The following is an 18,861-nucleotide window of genomic DNA, read 5'->3' as shown; positions in this document are numbered from 1 at the left end:
CTGGAGTCTCACATGGTAAAACACAAATCTGCAAACAGCTATTACAAAACTATAAACATGCACTGGGCTTGCGGTCTTTGTCTCAAAACTTCACCTTTGGTTCTGTTTTGGGCTCAGGCATGCAAAAGGAATCAGGCAAACAGAAATCCATCCTGCAGGTAAAGGAAGCTTCTACTCAGTCTGACTTCCCAGAACTTACGACTCAGGGACTTCACCCCCTAACAGTATAGAAGGTACATTTTAAGACCATGAGTACAAAAACAAGAGCAGTGGGATTCAGGGAGCCCAGGATGTAACTTCTTTGAGAATCACTGTTAGAATGGGGGGGGGGGGTGCTTTCAGCAGAGGCCCGGGCTAGTATTATTTCAGATGTTTGACAAAAAGCAGGCACTGAACTCAGTGGTGAGTCTCTAAAGGGAAGTCATTTGCCCTGTGAATGTTCTCTGGGGCTCTTTCTTCCTTGGTGGAAAGCGGAGTGAGTCAAGTTGCAAGTTAGCTTTTTGCCTTCAGATGGTGCATTCCCTGGCTTCCCATGGGGGAGCACACAAAAGGGATTTAGAGGGGCTGGGGGGTCTAGAATTTGGCTGGGAGGATCTGGAACTGGGCGCCGCTGTGTGGTACAAGGAGGCTGACTCACTACCGCCATGTCCTACTGAGAAAAAATGGTGGGCAAGGTTTGACCTATGAGTTCCAGTTCTAAGAATTCACCAAAATAAGTCTATGGGAGAAAAAGACATTAAAAACCCCAATTATCATTAAATACCAATTTCCACATGATAGAAAATTAGAACGCTAATGGGTGTTGTCAATCATAATTTGAGCACTTCCGCAGGTTAAATATTGTTCTAAGTCCGTAAGATGCACAACAGTGTTTAACTCTAGGACACAGGCCCGATGAATGGTACCCTTCCCCATTTTCCAGCAAGAGAAAACTGACACACACAGAGGTTCTGGAAAGTCAAGATCGCATACACCAGTCTTGACCACAGCCTGTACTGCCTTTCAAGAAAGATGTGTCATGACAGAGCCATTCTACAAACTCCTTTCCAGATATAATTCAGATGCACGACACAAAAACAGTCATGCTAGATTGTAGAAACCTTATTTTTGCCAAACAGCAACAACCCCTTCCCCAAACCAATGCCTGATTAAAACATAACCAACCCACACAATGCTATGTGTAGGCAGCACAGGTGGAAGAGAGAGTGACATCATTTTGCACCCTTTCATATACCATTGATTGATGTCGAGCTGATTTCTAGCACTTCCATTCCACAGGCCCACTTCTCACTTCAGCAGCGTTCGCTTCAGAATAACCGGTTTTGCAACAGACAACTTCATGTGGGTCAGGGACTGACTGATGCTGGCCCCAAGTAAAAGGGATCTAACATTCTCAGACGCTAAGAACACTGGCTAAATTGTCTCGGTTGTGACTGCCCTGTCCCCAAAGAGAAACCAGTGCTGACCTAAGTACGGACAGTGCAAATGGATAAACAGGTAGCTGGAAGTCAAGGGGACCTGTGACCGGGACCTCAACCTCTTTTCTTCCTTCAACGATCACTTGGGGCTTGTGCCTGGCATGGCCACTGTAACAAAACTGGTTTTGTCAAAACCAGTTTTGTTTTGTTTTGTTTTGTTTTTTGGTAAGAGAAGCAAAGAGAGAAAACCAACGAGATCACAGCACTGAAGCTTCCTTTAGCGTAGTGAGAGTCGGGTCCAACCTGGGTCACACACACGGCCTAGCAGCACATTCACTGTCCAAGTCAGCTACTTTGCCCACCCTCCAAACCAGTTTCTGAAAGCTTAAGCCTTTCCTTTTATGTTGGACTGTGGGAAACGCCATGGTGTCTTTTTCTGCGCAAAACTGCTCATGACTTTTCCAGCAACCCCATATATAAACACACACGTTAAAAAAATTAAAAAAAAAAAAACGACTGTTAAATGTGGGGTTATACTATTCTTATTACTTAAGGGTATTTTAATTCTAACCATTTACAAGCCGACCACGTCCCAGGACTGCACTGAGCGGCGTCTAAGTCTGCCGGAGATGCACACCGCTTCCCAGAGCGTCAGCAGGGTGGGAACTCCCGGGGCCCTGCGCCCAGCACCACCCCACAGGCCACAAGGCCCCGGGCAGCCCTGAGCCCTCCCTCGTCCTCGTCTGTGTCCTCGGCTGCCAGGGCACCTGGGAACTTTCCTGTTTATTCATTCTGGCTCTCCTCCATTCCTGACTCGATCTTTTTCTTCCCCTCCAGCTGCCTTTGCTGCCCAACGGGGACCCGGGCCGCCTTGCTGAAGCGGCATGGCCTCGGGGCGCCTGCAGCTGCTGGCCTTCGCCCTGGCCCTGTCGGGGGTGTCCGGGGTGCTGGCGGCCACGCTGCTGCCCAACTGGACGGTGAGCGTGGACGCGGGCCCGAGCATCCTCAGCGCCGTGGCGCAGCTGCAGGGGCTGTGGGTGGACTGCACGTGGCACAGCACCGGCCTGTTCAGCTGCGCCGTCAAGCGCCCCCTGCTGGCCCTGCCCAGCCACGTGCAGGCCGCGCGCGCCGCCATGGTGCTGGCCTGCGTGCTGTCTGCACTGGGGCTCTGCGCCTGCGCCGTGGGCATGCGGTGCACCCGCCTGGGCGGGGACCCGGCCACCAAGGGCCGGGCGGCCTTGACGGCGGGGGTGTGCCTCGCGGCAGCCGGCCTCTGCACCCTGATCCCCACCGTGTGGTACACCAAGGAGATCGTGGCCAACTTCCTGGACCTGAGCGTGCCCGACAGCCGTAAGCAGGAGCCCGGGGGCGCCATGTACTTGGGGTTCATCTCGGCCACGCTGCTGTGCATCTCCGGGGTGATTTTCTGCACCTCCTGTGCCAGGAGGGGCCCAGAGGCCTGGCTGCAGGCTCCCAGGCCGAAGCCCGTCTCCCCCCTGCAGCTGGAGGGCGGCTCGGCTTACAACCTCAAGGACTACGTGTAAACACCTACCGTGCACCAGGGAGAGGCCTCTGTCTGCATGGAGAGGCAACAAACGCCAGGTCTACGCTTCCTTTTATTATTTTGTTAACCTGAGCACTGGTGGTGCCGGGGATTGAACCTATTGAGCCCGGAACCTTTGGTCCCTCAAGGCCTCACGGCCTTTTTGCATCACCGTTTTGCTGTCTTCCCGGCCCGACTTCATAGTCTCTACAAAGAACGAGAGAGACTTTAAAGGCGATTGGGCCCATTGAAAATGCCCACCGCCGATCACAACTGTTGTCAAACAGCTTTAGCAAAGAGGTTCTGATGATATTTAATAAGGCAATTTTTTTTTCTTTCCTTCCTATTGAAGATAACCTGCTGCAGTATGTTCTGAATTGGTACCCGATGGGATTTTATAAGGGATCTAAGCTGTGTGTGCAAAAAGGGTCCCTGACCTGGTGTCAACCCCAGGCTACAACTGCTTGTGCTACAGCGCCTGCTGGGCGACATGCCAGACCCACTTCTGTTTCCAAACCCGGTGGCATGACAGGTGTTAAGGACACCTTTCTCAGCTTCCAGATTTTGACTGTTACGGATTGTGCCGCTATGAATGGTGAATTCACCTTCACCTCTACTTGGATAGAGCTTTGGAGGAATCATGTAAAGTGAGATGAGCCAGAAAGAGAAAGATGATCTCCTTCACAGACAGAAGTTGAGAAATAAGAGAAAGGGGAAACACAAAATAGATCTTGCACTGGGTTTGTGTATTGCACCAAAGTAAAGGACTTGGGGATGAGCGCGGGTGGGTGGGGTGATGGTGGTGGTGGGATCAGGTCCTGGTTGGTGCATGGAAGTAGGAGGACCTAAGTTGGGGGGGAGGGGTGAGAGTGTTCTGCAGAAAACAGTAATTTTACACGTGAATCAACAACTGTATTTACAATATACCATTAACCCTCCCCACTCCCCCAAAAAGTCAGGGGCAGAGCATCTGTGCTCCCTGATAGATGCTGCCTACATCCTGAATCCGCACACGTGACCCGTTTCTCTCTCCACTGTAGAAAAAAACCCAAACCTAAGTGTTTGTGAAAGCTGACGGCACTGACATTCAAAGATTAGACAAGACAAAGAAAGCAGCAAGTGCTGACACAGTTCAACAAAGCCAGGACTACGGTGACACTTCTAGGACTTTGAAACTATTAAGTCTGAGCTCAGCGATGACAAAAAACATAGATTGTTCGAAAGTGCTCAGGACCTGCTCTTTGAGAATTCACCCGACTGTTCATTATCCTATTCATCTCATGTACTGGACTAGAATTTCACTGACAAAACTTACTTTGACGTTGTCGTTTTATTCTCCCGGGTTTGATTCAGATCAATAACAAATGTTCGTGTTATTGAGCAGTTTCAGTTGGCTGGTGGACATAAGAATAATTCTTGAAAGTATAATGGATGTTTTTAACTATGTAAGTCAATCACCTTATATAGTTCAAGTATTTTAACAAGAAAATGCAAACTGGATGTTCTAGCATGCAAAGGAAACACTATAAAACCCAAGGTACAGTTTACAAAAGAAAGTAAGACGATACAGAATTCAGAACCATTCGCCCATTGCTCTATGGGTCCTGGACTTGGGCAATGGGCAGCTGAGCTGGGAAGAAATGACTACGGCCTTCTAGAACTCTGTGGGTCCTCTAGGGCATCCAGAGACTAGGATGGGGAAACCTGACACGTTCTGGTACACGGGAACATATTTTACTTGTGAATCTGTACTATAGAAGATGTTTTGTCTTGTAATTGGTCAAGCAAACACACAAATTAAAATTCTCCCTTGTTCCATGGGAGCACTTAGTAGTTGTGAATTTGTTAACATGAGACATTCTGTCTTGCAATTGGTAAAATGAAAAATATTAAAAATTCCACTGTGAAAACCCTATATACTAAAAACTAGTTGGTTGAAGAAGCCCAAGAGTAGATCAATTAGTCTAAGTTTAAGCATTTCCAAGGCTGTTCTCTTTTGTAGCAAGAATAGAATTATGGGTTCACATTTTCCCAGGGAGACGGCACTAAACAAGCTGATGGAAGTAAAGAGCTTGATGAGAGCTCAGTAATAAGGTACAGTTAAATAAAACAAAGTTCGTTGAGTCCAGCTACTCATAACAGACTCGCAAAAGTTCCATGACAGAGAAAAGCCTGCCATGAAGGTTTAACTTAGAGAATTCAAACAGCAGTAAGTACAAGGGTTAGAGGATGCTAGCAGGAGAAAAACCTCCAGATAAGCACTTCCTGTCATGTTGCGAGAGAATTCCTCCCCTTCTAACTCTCTTTGGCTGAGAGTAAGTGTTGGTTGACTTTTGTTCTGTTCTTCTGAGGATCCACAGAGAATTAACCTCTCTCCCTCCAAACCTCTAGGACTCTGGCTGTGCCTCTTCTTGGCTTTTATTTTATCTCTGTGCTGTGATTATTTGAGTCTATCATTTAGCTACAGGGATGTAGTCTTGTACTGCTATTCTATCATCTCTGTAAAAGCTCTTCCCTCTTTTACTGAAGAAAATGGATTTTTTTTTTTTTTTTTTTGCCTCCAGGGTTCTCTCTGAGGCTCAGTGCCTGCACTACGAATCCACTGCTTATGGAGGCCATTTTTTCTCCTTTTGTTGCCCTTGTTTATTAGTGTTGTTGTTACTATTATTGTTGTCGCTGGATAGAACAGAGAAATGGAGAGAGAAGGGGAAGACGGGGGGGGGGGGGGGGGGAAGGAAAGATAAGATACCTGCAGTCCTGCTTCAATGCCTGTGAAGCAACTCCCCTGCAGGTGGGGAGCCGGGGGCTTGAACTGGGATCCTTCCGCCAGTCCTTGCGCTTTGCACCATGTGCGCTTAACCCACTGCGCTACCCCCCCCCCCCTTTAAATAAGTCACTCAGTGTAACTACCAGCCAGATGTTTCCTGGCTCCCTTCTCAGGAATCCTCATCTGTCTGAGTAGAGTAATAGAGAGCTACAACAAGCAACAAAATTCTTTTACAGAAGTCAAGTGTAGGCATTTGACATACTGTTTCCCTTTATACATTTCCCTTTGTATTGATCGCTGCTCACTTAAGACTGCAAGTAACTTGCCCGCATGTAATATTCATAACATGGTAAACATATCAAAATATAGAAATATGCTTAACTTGCCCAACCCCCCCACTGCTCAATAAAAAGAAAATCAAGACATAGTGTGTTGTGTGTATAAATATATATATATATATATATATATATTCTTTCTAATTTGTCACCAGGGTTATTAGTGTCCACATGGCTCCACTGTTTCCAGCAGCCATTTCTTCCTTTTTGGTAAGGGTGAGAGACAGAGAGAATGAGAAAGGAGTGAGATAAAGGAGAGACACCTGCAGCACTGCCCCTCCATTCGTGAAGCCCCCCCCCCCCCCCCCGCACGTGAAGCTAGAGGGGCTGGAACCTGGGTCCTCGCTCACGGTAACATGTGCTCACTGCTGAGCGAGCCACAACCTGGCCCCCAAGGCACACAGCCAGTTTAAATACTGGGCAGGCAGAGAAGTCATGGTAAATTTTTGCAGAGAAAAACATGTTGTGGCCTTTCTGATAATCTAATTTTTTATGAGGGTGCAGACCAAGAAGAACTTTTGATTAATAACCACGGGCATAGTTTACCCTGTAACCCAGAAGAAAAAGTGCCTAAAACAACTTCTGAACACCATCATAAACTCTGAGCTATGTAACCAAAACAAGAGTTAGTAACTGTTTATGTAAAACAAGCTATCAGGTGCCTTTAGCAGACAGCCAGCTCATGGGTTCTGGATTATGGTATTAAGCCCCAAAGCTCTCAGTACAGGACTTGCTTTCCAGTGTAACTGCATCTCATACTAATCCCAGAATGTTTCCGACATGCATATAAGCGTAACGAGAAGAAAGGGACCCAATGGGCCTTCCATTACATGGTCCTAAGAGAGAGATTTGAAAGTGGAAAAAATTCTGAGGGGCTGGTGCACCTGGCTGAATGTGCATGTTGCAATGTGCAAGGACCAGGGTTCAAGCCCCTGGTCCCTACCTGTTTCACAAGTTTCACAAGTGGTGAAACAGGGCTGCAGGTGTCTGTCTCTCTCCCTCTCTATCTCCCCCTTAATTTATCTCTGTCTCTATCCAATAAAGATAATTTTTAAAAAGTTTCATTAAAAAAATTCTAGGGAGTCGGGCGGTAGTGAAGCGGGTTAAGCGCTGGTGGTGCAAAGCGCAGGGACTGGTGTAAGGCTCCCGGTTCAAGTCCCCAGCTCCCCACCCGTGAGTCACTTCACAGGCTGTGAAGCAGGTCTGCAGGTGTCTGTCTTTCTCTCCCCGTCTCTGTCATCCCCTCCTTTCTCCATTTCTCTTTGTCCTATCCAACAACAACCACAGCAATAACAACAATAATAACTACAACAATAAGACAAGGGCAACAAAAGGCAATAAATAAATAAATATTTAAAAATATTTTTAAAAATCCTGATGACTGCAGGGAGGAAGCTTCATGAGTGACGAACCAGTGTTGCAGGTATGTCTCTTCCTTTCTCCTCTTTCTCTTTCAGTTTCTCTGTCTTTATTCAAAATAAGTAAAATAATAAAACATTTCAAAAACAAATAAGAACCACACAATACACTTTACCATGCTCCCCATTTATTAACGAATGCCAAGTGAACTCAGGGAAACTTTGCAAACCCTTGTACCCAGAAATTCTGCAAGCAAGGGGCCGTGAACTCCAGGAAGGCAGACTCAACACTTTCCACAACAAACCAGACTTTTATTCCTGTCACTTCTGTCTGAGCCTAGCTGAAGGCTTCTCACTGCTGTATACAGTCAATGAAAAGTCAAACAAAATCCCATACAAAAAAATAAGGAGGAGAATGAGACAGCTTGTGGGCATGTATCTTACCATGTAGGAAGCCCTGGCTTTGAGCCATGATACCACACCGAGATACCATAGTTTCAGGGGAAGTTCCCAAGACAGTAGTGCTGTGGTGTCTCTCCAATGCCCTGTCTCCCCCTGCCCACTATATCACTTTATATGAAGTAATAAAAGGAATGAAAATAATCAGCATAGGAATGGTGGAATCCTGCAAGGTTGAGGCCTTGGTGCTATGACAAAAAAAGAGGGGGGAGTTAAGACTTGAACAGACATCTACCAATGGTGACAAACAGGCTAGCAGGCCCGTAGGGGAAAACTGTGAGTATTACTTATTGTTAGGTAACTCAGATCAGGACAGAAAGATAGCATAATGGTTATGCAAACATACTCTCATGCCTGAGGCTCCAAAAGTCCCGGGTTCCATCCCCAGCACCACCATAAGTTAGAGATAAGCAGTGTGCTGGTGTTTCTATCTTTGCATCTCTGAAAAATAAAATATTTTTTTTAAAAAAAAAGGAAATTCAAATCAAAATGATTAAATTGGTCAGAAAGGCCAGGCTCAGCAGGGATGAGAAAGGAACCTGCCCATTCCTAGTGGGACTTCAAACTGGTTCAGTATGGAAAACAGCATGGAGATTCCAAAAACATTTAAAAGGACATAAAACTAGGCCAGGCGGTGGTGCAGCAGGTTAAGTCACACAGTATGAAGCACAAGGACCAGCACAAGGATCCCAGTTTGAGCCCCCGGCTCCCCACCTGTAAGGGGAGGTCGTTTCACAGGTGATGAAGCAGGTCTGCAGGTGCCTTTCTCTCCCGTCTTCCCCTCCTCTCTTGATTTCTCTCTGTCCAATCCAACAACAACATTAACAAAATGGAAAAAATGGCCTCCAGGAGCAATGGATTCATATTGCAGGCACAGAGCCCCAGCAATAACCCTGGAGGCAAAACAAAACAAACAGAAAAAATAGCTAACATATGATCTGGCAATTCCTCTTCTAAGTACTGAGAGAACAAAAAATATCTGAAAAGATTTTTTTGTTTAGCTCTGGTTTATGGTGGGGCTGGGGATTGAACCTAGGACCTCAGAATCTCAGGCATAAGAGTCTTTTGCAAAACCATTATGCTGTCTCCCGAGTCCTGAAAAGAGATTTGCACAACTGTGTCCACTGCAGCACTATATGGACAGCCAAGATAGATAAACAACCCAAATGCCCAACGACAGGTGAGCAGATAAGGAACTGGGGGTCTATATACACAATGCATTGCTACTCAATAATGAGGGGATAAAAAAATGAAGTTTCACTTTCTACTACAACTAGGATGGAACTGGAGGTGACTCTGCTTAGCAAAATAGCTCAGGAGGAGGAGGGGGAGGAGGGGAAGGGGGAGGACCAGATGACCTCATCCATATTCGGGAAACAGAAACCCCAAGGCCAAGTCGTCAGAGGGAAGACACACACTGTAGACTCTGCCTGCTGGACTGAGGGCGCCATGAGCACAAGGGGTAGTGAGGGGCAGGGTGGGTACAAGGGAAGGGGGCACGCAGCATGACACTGGACATGTAAAATCTACAGCCTTGTAAACCAACAAGCCCTCAATAAAAACATGTACATGTATTCAGTGAATGTTACCACCACCATCACAAGGGCAACACGGATAAACCTAGACATTTAGTCATTTCAGTACCGGAGAGAGTACTTGGGGACGTAACACAGCACTCGTGATTTTAGTGACTTTTTTTTTTATTGTTGTAGTTATTGTTATTATTGATGTCGTCGTCGTTGGAAAGGACAGAGAGAAATGGAGAGAGGAGGGGAAGAGAGGGGGAGAGAAAGATAGACATCTGCAGACCTGCTTCAATGCCTGTGAAGTGACTCCCCTGCAGGTGGGGAGCCACCTTACGGGATCCTTACTCTGGTCCTTGTGCTTTGCACCACGTGCACTTAACCCGCTGCGCTGCCACCTGACTCCCGGTTTTAGTGACTTTTATACAGAAGAAAAGAGTAGCTGGCATACCGATAAATAATACGATTCTGCAGCATCAGCTCCTTGGTCCTAACTTCCCATGACACACCCAGTGGAGCTAAGGTTGCAAGTAGAATCCTAAGACAAACAAGTGGAACTCACCTCTGGTTTGGGGACAAAAGCACGGCCCGGAATTGTCAGGACCTGCTGGACGTGGCAGAGATACTGGGCCATGACGGAGAGGCGGCTGCGCTGCTTGCTCCCGGTGCTGGCCGTGAGTCTCTGCGGAGGACAAAGCCTAGGGGGGTCAGTAAACAGCTAGGCCAGCTGGCCAGCGGCACACGTGTCGTGTGAATAGCAGTTTATTATATTACACAGGAAAAAAAAAAAAAAAAGAAAACGTTCCTACTGCTGGCTCCTGGGGGGAGGGTGAATGGAGGGGTGTTCAAATCACTGCTCTATCAGCCCACCCCAGCACCACTACCGATTCACACACCCGCTCTTAAATTTTTTTAAAAAGGCACGAGCCAGACTTGCCACCAAGATTCTTAACGTGGCCCACACCCGGTCTTTGTAGTAATCATATGATGAAAGCACTCAAACTGCATGCTCTAACTCATGTTCTAAAGCAGCAAGCTCACCTCTCCTCCATTCAGCCTCACAAAACAAAAAGAGCTCTCCACAGAAGACTTCATTAAAGCTAACCTCAGAGGCTAAGGGGCCTAGCGGCCAAACGCGAGCAGATCTGACTGTGAGAGCTATGACAGATGAAGCTGTGGAGACTGAAACACCATCACAAGGAAGATGCTTTTCATTGTGAGAGGCCAGGAAGCCAAACCAATTAACGTTTCAGTCAGTGGAAGCCTTTACCCCTTGACTCACTCTGTAAGAGCATTCTGCTGGAGCAAGAGGAAAATAAAGGGTCGAAGGATTCACAAGGACAGCACTTAATTATTTAAAAGGATCTTAAATGCAGGTAGCAAAATTAGATAAACACTTGAGAAGCTACATAGCCCAGCACAGGGACCCAAGAGAACTACATAATTACTGGAGAGGTGAGTTCCTCCCTGCCAGGGATGTGACCACAAACGGCCAGGGTGCCCTGGTGATGAAGGGAGACAGGGAGGCTGATGGTGGGCTTGGAGAGAAAAGATCAGAGGGCCAGCCCCACAGAGAACTGGCACATTCGGACTTTAGCAGAAAGCGCATGCCCAGAATTGAAGTTCAGCTTCCCTTGTAACCAGCTCCGAAAACTTGGGGGTGACGGGGCTGTTCTGAACCTCGGTTTCAGCAACGGTAAAGAGGTGACTGGAGCTCATGTTGTGGTCTATCACTACACAGTCTGATCCTGGCTTTTTTTTTTTTCTCTTTTTTTCTTTCTGTTATCGCCAGGGCTTGGTACTGGCACTATGAATCCACTGCTCCTGGAGGCCATTTTTATGGGCTGTATTTTGTACAGTCTACGTGTCTCGTATGTGAGATGAATTTCTGTATGTAATACATGTGGTCCTACTCAAAAGAATCATGCTCATCTCATATGGCTTGAGAATGAACAAAACTGAACAAAGTAAATGTTTACAATTGCTTTCTGCAGGGGCCGCGTGGCGATGCACCTAGTTGAGCACCCATGTTCCTATGCGGCAAGGATCTGGGTTCAAACCCTTGCCCCCCCCCCCCACCTACGAGGGGGGCATCACTGCAGTGGAGCAGGGCTGCTGCTATCCCTCTGTCTCTCGCCCTAACTCCCCACTCCTGTCTTGATTTTTCTGTCTTTATCCAAATAAATATTAAATAATTGTAATAGAAACAAGTTATATATATTTGAAAGTGCTTTTTGTGGCAATGGTATAAAAATCTTGAAGAAGGGGCTGGTGAGATAGGTCACTTGGTTAGTGCACTGCTGTCATATGTGTGACCCAGGTTCAAGTCCAGTGCCCACAGCAGTTAAGGAAGCTTTGGTGCTGTGGTCTCTTTTATACACACACACACACTCTCTCTCTCTCTCTCTGCCTCTCTGCTTTATCTAGAAGAGAAAGGGAGGGAGAAGGGAAGAGGAACAGGGAAAAGAAAGGGAAAGAGGAAGGGAGGGAGGGAGGGGGTAGAGAGAGGGAGAGAATGCCGCTACATAGTCTGCCACTTAAAAGTTTCACTTGCGAACCGTGTGAGTCAGGACCAGGGCTGCCACCTCCTGTCCCCAAAGAACTGCATCAGTGACTGACGCCATGTAAACTCTTCCCAACGGTCAGGCTGAAATTTAACTCCGCTCTGTCATTAAGGAGAAATAAGTGCATGTGGTGAAGCTGAAGCAACACTGTTATTAAAAACCACAACTGACGTTCTGAGTCACTGAAACATTTCTCCAACCTCTTCAGCCTCTGTTCCTTGGCTCTCCACCCCCTACCCCCGCCCCCCAGTGAAAAAAGAATGAAGAGTGCATAGTAGTTGGCATCTCTACCATGGGCTCAAGAACAGAGATGCCATAACAAACGGGCAGCCGGACAAGACAAGCCCAATGGCAAATCCAAAGGCTGAGAAAACAACAAGAGAACGACCAGCACGGGCTCAGTCCGAACCAGCAGGAGAACAGGAGCGGCAGCCAGAAAGGGGTGAGGTCTTCAGGTGTCCAACAAGCTGGGGGGCTCTGGGGATGGGACATCGCGACACTGCGTGGGAAAGGAGTTCGTGGCCAAATACTTGAGAGTCCAAGCTTCCCAAGCTTGCTATGAAATCGCATTTAGGGATTACTCTTTGCTGTGGGGGCTGTCCTACTACTGAAGGGCGTTTCCCAGCACTGCTAGCCTCCCTCCAACAGACAAGCCCCCCCCATGTGACAACTAAAAATTTGCCTCCAGACTTTGACCAATGTCCCTGAGGTGAGGACACCTCGGCAGCTCGCTAGCTGCCCTTTCTCTTAGCCTGGAGGTTTTCCTTTGAGAGGGTGAATCTGGACCGCTCACGCTTGCCACAGGAACACAGGCAAAGCTGAGCTGGGAGAAGAAAGTAAGTGTCCGCTTACTGAAGGCTGTGACACCAGGCCCCCCTTTCCTCCAGGCTCAGACAGATGGGTCACCTTTACCCATCATGCTTTCATGAAGTGAGATGTTCAAACGGACCACATGGTGAGTACTGTCCTGTGTCCTGAGGTACTTACTAGGCTATCACACAGGTCACACGTTTCTGGTTTTCTGGCCACGGAGGACTCTTCCTTTGAGGTCCACAGCGTAGGTTTACCTTTTGGTGGAGCTGCTGTTGGGCTTTACCGAGCATGAGCTAGCGGAACAATGCGGCAACTGCAAGGCGCACTGCTCAGAGGGAGTTCCCCTTACCTCGGCCACTTCCTTCTGGAAAGTCAAGGTCATCTGGGTTCTGCCGAAAGTGAAAGGCCCATCTCTGCGAGACATGTTTTCCAGCCACTTGATGATCAGTGGAGTCGAAACACTGAAGGGCAGATTTCCAATGATATGTACGTCTGGAGGGTCTGGTTAGCAGGGGAGAGGGAGAGAGAGGAGAGAGAGACTGAAATGATGTCACCAGCATATTCTGGAGTCAGTTTTAGTTAAAAGGCATAATCAGAGTGGGTACTAGTAGCAGCCAATTTATAAATGAAAAGACGTGGCCAAGTAACTTTCTGTTCCAATAGTCTTCAAGAGTGGTGCTTTCTTACAATCAGCTTTAAGTGAAATTAAAAACAAAAAGGTCCAATCTCATTAGTGTAGAAGCAGTGAAAACCCTCCAATTTCTAGCTTAGAAATCTCTCTCTCTCTTTCAGTTTGAGGGGAGGAGACAGCTGGTGCTGGGCATGACAAAAATATCAAAGGATCTTCAGGACGGACGCCCAGGTAAGGCTGTCAGAAGACTGGATGCCCAGGAAGGGGAGACGGCCTGGGTACAACAAAGATGCTCATCTGCAATGTGCAGGCAGCCGGTAGAACCAGAGTGGGACAACCTCTGACAGAAGAGAAGAGGCCCTCCAGGAAAAACCTGAGAAACACGAGGGAAGAGGTGGATGGGAAGTAGCCCCCAGCAAAGACTCGAAAGAACAACCAATAATTTGATAGGAAGGCCTGGGATTAGGGGAGAAAGAAGCAGAGAAAGCTTGCCGATAAGAACAGCTTAACGAAGGAATGCTGGATGGGGGAGAGGCGGTGGTGATGGTGGTGGTAGCGGCTGGGTGTCTCAGGTGTGGCTGGCGCAAGACAGGCCCAGAGGCAGAGCGCTTACAGCCGAGGGGAGCCGGAGGAGAAACTGAGGCAGAGAGGCAAAGATACACTGAAACAGCTTCTTCCAGTTCGGAGAAAGCCTATTTCCATCATTAGTATTCTTTCTTTTATTTATTTATTTTTTTGTGGACCCAGGACCTTGTGCTTATGCAATCTCAGTCTCCGGGTCTTTTCTGTTTGTCTGTCTTTTCATTCAGACAGACAGAGACTCCACAGCACTGGGCTCCCTAGAGTACTGCCCTGTGGTGCTGGGACTTGAACCTGGGCTGCACGCCTTGCAAGGAATGTGCCCTACCAGGCAGGCTATCTCTGCATCTATTCTGAGAGTTCTCATGAGCAAGAAACATTCTGTGCTTGTCTGTGATGCCCATGCACAAAAGCCACCAACAGGCCCAGCCTGTGAATGGAATTATCTGAACTGGTCGCTAAATGTGAAGTGGAAAAAAAAAAAGTTCAAGGCTTAGGGATGGGATGGTTGAACAAAACATTTTTCACTATTTGGAGAAAAGTCGTACATTCTAGTTCAGCTATCCTTTTGTGGTTTCAAACGGAACCCGAAATACTTGAAAAATCGCAGATGAAATCTAAATTCGATTTTAGAAAAAGCAATTAGATTTCATGACTGGAGAGAATGTAGAAGAGGCAGGGGAAAAAAAAAAATCACCAAGCACATTACATATTTCATTCTTTTCAGAAAACGCTGATGTAAATACATAGTGCTTGTCATGTAGAATAACCAGCTCAGTTATTTGTAATAAATGTAATTATAAGAGAACATCTGAGAATCAACTCAGAGGCACTTACCATCCTCCCACTGTCTTCTCAGACTTTCCGGAAAAGCATTTTCCACCTTAAACGTCAGCACATCGCCATGAACAATCCTCAGTTTCCCAGGTGCTGCATCAGACAGCATCTGTTTCATGAAAAGGCCAACAGAATGAGTTCGAGTACTTAGAGGATGGAGTTAGCTTTTGTACTTCTGATCTGTGCATCATCAAGTAAATCTAAGGAACCAGAAAAGAAGGGTGATCGTTAATCAGCTAAGACTGCACTGTGCCTTCTGCAACCTACAATGTTGGGATGGGTTCCAAGCTGACTTTCTCTCCTTGCCTGTTAGTAAGGGTGAAAGACTGGTCCAACAGGAGACACCGAGGCGAAAGCTGCCGCTTGCTGGCTGCTTCTGCTTCACCAACAGTGTGTCTTTTATAGCTCTTTGAACATACTAAACATACTAGGCCACACGCAGTGTACACACCCGCCGTCTCTGTGTCCTCTAACAAGAGGCTCTTCCTAGGCAGCCAGAATCTCAAGATGTGTGCTAAATATAACTCAGTGAGTGAGTAACTGAACAGTCAAATAGCATTCAATTTCCCGTCTCAGATTACACTGAGCACCCCCAGTTTTATAAAAATACAATTTGCAAAGACTTAGTTTATTATTATTACTTTTTTATAATCACCAGGGTTATTGCTGGGGCTCAGTGCCTGCACTAGAAATCCACTCTCTCGTAGAAAATTTCTTTTCTTTCTTTTTTGATAGAGGCAGAGAAACTGAAGCAGGGGGAGAGGGCTGTTGAGAGGAAGAGAGAGACACTTGCAGTACTGTCTCATGGCTCAAAAAGTCCCCCCCCGCAGGTGGGGACCAGAGGCTTGAACCTAATCCTTGTGGACAGTACTGATGTGTTGTGCTGGGTGTACCACTGCCCAGTCTAATTTACTTCATTTATAAGTTAGGCAGAATTACGTTAGTAGTGGTCCAGTAAAGCTTTGGGCTCTCAAGCATGAGGTCCCTAGTTCAACCCCCGACAGCAAATATACCAGAGTGATGCTCTAGTTCTCTCTCTCTCTCTCTCTCTCCTATCTTTCTCATTAATAAAATCTTTTTAAAAAAAGAGAGAAAAACAAAAAGCATTGCATGAGTAATATTTCAGAAATTCCTAGCTAAAATGCCTGTAATGTTAAGAGGCAAAACATTTTAAGTTTGGGAATTATCTAGTTTGTATGTTCAACCAAGGTAAAACCAAACATTTTAAGTTTGGGAATTATCTAGTTTGTATGTTCAACCAATGTTCTTACAAATTATTTTATTTATCAGCCCCTGGCTCCCCACCCACAGGGGAGTTGCTTCACAGGTGGTGATGCAGGTCTGCAGGTGTCTATCTTTCTCTCCCTTCTGTCTTCCCCTCCTCTCTCCATTTCTTTCTGTCCTATCTAACAATGATGATATCAATAACAACAACAATAATAACTACAACAACAATAAAAAACAAGGGCAGTAAAAGGAAAAATAAATATATAAAAATTATTTTATTTATCTATTTTTGTTACCAGGGTTTGCTGGGACAACCCGAGATGACAGATCTATCGCTGCTGGGTTTCTCCCCACCCTCACTTTTTAAAATTTTATTTATTTTATTTTTGAGAGAGATGCAGAGAGAGAGAGAGAGAGAGAGAGAAACACCAGAGCACTGCTCAGCTCTGACTTATGGTGGTGTGAGGGATTGAACCTGGGTCTTAGGAGCCTCAGGCATGAGAGTCTGCTTGCATAACCATTATGCTGCCTCCCTCGCTCACTTTACTTCTTTTTAAAAAATATTTACTATTTTACTAAATAGAGACAGAGAAATCAAGAGGAACAGAGGAGATAAGGAGATAGAGACCTGCAGCACTGCTTCAGCGCCCATGAAGCTTCTTCCCTGCAGGCCAGGAACAGGGTCCAGGACCTGCGTCGTAAGCATTTTAACATGTGCGTTCCACCAGGTACACCACCTCCTGGCCCACTCTTCTTGATAGTTGCAGAGAGAACATGAGAGGGGAGGGCGGGATAGAGAGGGAGGTGGGAAGAGAGACACCTGCAGCACTGCTGCACTGCTTGGGCAGCCGGGGACTGAGGGTTTGTGCCTGGGTCCTTCCGCATGGCAATGCGTGTGCTCGACCAGATGTGCCACTGCCTGACCCCAAGGATTATTTTAAATTACTGTGCTCTGCACTGAAGTGGCAGCATTTATCAAACAACATTACAACTCCTCCCCCATAAAACAAAATCGATTAGCACGCCAAAAACAAAGAGGGAGAACACATCACAATATCGATATATAGAAAGCAATTAAGCAATTAGCAATCAAGAACACAACAAAACACAACAGTGTAAACTTGGTTCTTTGAGGTCCTTTACACACTCTGGTAACTTCTGGTAACTCAGCCACCTTGGAAACACTACTGCTCCCCACACTAGTATTCACACAGCTGTGTCCAGAAAATAGATGTAATACACATCTACCTACCTTCTGTGCTTAGAAACGGCATTTCTGGCCTTTTTTTTTTTTTTTAAACTTCCTCTTAAGGCTTAAGTCTCAGTGACAAACAGAATACTCCTACTCTTAAAAGATTAGGCCATTTCTTAGGGTAAAAATTCTAGCATGATTTCAGAGCTGGCCTGCTAATTCTATTTTTCAAGCCTTCATGTTGTTGTATCCATGGCAGAGACCAGAGCACCACTGAGCTCTGGTGTGTGGTGGTGCTGAGGATTGAAGCTGGACCTCTGGCTGCATAAACACTGACTGTGCTCTCTCCCTTATCCTGATCTTATTTTAAAGAAGGAAAAATCCAGGAAAGACCCTCCCCCCCGCACCCCCTAAGAATGTAGCCCTGCAGATCGTGACCCTAGACCTCAGGACTGTGAAAGAAGAGAATTTGTGTCAGCTCATGGTACCACGTTTGTGGTGATTTGTCACGACAGGAGGGGAAAAAACCAAATGCACAACTCAGAGGTTGTGGGGTATGGAAGGGTGACACAAGACACAGCAGCCAACTATAGGTTGCTCCTGAGAGAGCTACTCTCAAAGGACACAAATGGGCTGGGAAAAGAACAAAACTTTCTCCCACAAGTCAAATCAAGTCTGCAGTGACTATATTAATGTTAGACAAAGTAGACTTCACGGGAGAGAAAATCACCGAGGATCATGAATTGTTTTGTATACATTAGGAGCTGATTCATCATAAAGACAGAACAGCCCTGATTTTTTCTGCAGTGAGTATCAAAATCAATGAAATACAAAGATTGCTAGAAGACCAATGAAGGACAAAGCTAGTTAGAGTTGAAAATGCCAACACCTTTCAAAAAAATGATAAACTTACAGACAGAAAGTCACTAAGAAAACCCACTAGCAGTGTTAGACCTAGTTTAAACTTAGTTCCATCCAACAATAACAGAATGCAAGTGTTCTGTTTCTTTTTCACTAGAAGATGTACTCTTCCATTTTTAAAAATTATTTATTAAATAAAAAATATCGACAAGACCATAGGATAAGAGGGGTACAATTCTACACAATTCCCACCACCAGAGTTCCATATCCCACCCCCTCCCTTGAAAGCTTTTCCTATTCTTTCTCTCTCTGGGAGCATGAAGATGTATTCTCATAGGACAATACAAAAGCTTTTAAACAGAGTACATATTCTTTCAAATAGCATAAGGAACACGTACAAGAAAGATCACATCCCACAGCACAAAAAGGATCTGAACTTGAATGGTGTGAAGAGCAAGGACTGGCGTGAGGATCCCGGTTCAAGCCCCCAACTCCCCACCTGCAACAGGGTCGCTTCACAAATGGTGAAGCAGGTCTGCAGATGTCTGTCTTTCTCTCCCTCCTCTCCCTTCTGTCTTCCCCTCCCCTCTTGATTTCTCTCTGTCCTATCCAACAACAGCAGCAATAACAACGGGATGCATTGGATCGACCTTCTCGTGGTGCATCCCGTGAGTCCCCATTCATTGGGGAAACTGACGATCCTTCCTAGCCGACTGAATCCACATGGATCCCAGTCACTTTCAAAGCCAGCAAC

The 18,861-nt window shown here is 46.3% G+C and overlaps 2 protein-coding genes across 5 annotated transcripts in view; one reads left to right on the top strand and one right to left on the bottom strand.

Annotated features, from left to right (window-relative positions):
* TFB1M (transcription factor B1, mitochondrial) overlaps positions 1-18,861 on the bottom strand; it is a 53,138-nt gene that overhangs the window by 19,056 nt on the left and 15,221 nt on the right. For 3 of the 4 annotated variants that reach the window (XM_060205298.1, XM_007516691.3, XM_060205299.1), the window contains 3 exons: positions 14,828-14,936; positions 13,130-13,281; positions 9,966-10,085 (listed from right to left, as the gene is read on the bottom strand). In XM_060205298.1, coding sequence (XP_060061281.1) covers positions 9,966-10,085; positions 13,130-13,281; positions 14,828-14,936 — 381 coding nt within the window. Of the gene's footprint in view, positions 1-9,965; positions 10,086-13,129; positions 13,282-14,827; positions 14,937-15,133; positions 15,268-18,861 lie in introns of those variants that run through there. The other variant, XM_060205300.1, reaches the window with a different exon arrangement.
* On the top strand, positions 2,281-3,278 carry CLDN20 (claudin 20). Its single transcript, XM_007516181.2, has one exon. It carries the CDS (start codon positions 2,303-2,305, stop codon positions 2,960-2,962), a length of 660 nt encoding a protein of 219 aa, XP_007516243.1. The 5' UTR covers positions 2,281-2,302; the 3' UTR covers positions 2,963-3,278.

The sequence above is a fragment of the Erinaceus europaeus genome, chromosome 13 (genome assembly GCF_950295315.1).
Source record: "Erinaceus europaeus chromosome 13, mEriEur2.1, whole genome shotgun sequence".
Lineage (NCBI taxonomy): Eukaryota > Metazoa > Chordata > Mammalia > Eulipotyphla > Erinaceidae > Erinaceus > Erinaceus europaeus.
The sequence above is the reverse complement of the archived record's forward strand: the minus strand, read 5'-3'. Positions and strand labels throughout refer to the sequence as shown.

Bases quoted from the DNA above. Each gene is read 5' to 3' on its own strand.
- CLDN20 (XM_007516181.2), top strand. From the start codon at position 2,303: ATGGCCTCGGGGCGCCTGCAGCTGCTGGCCTTCGCCCTGGCCCTGTCG.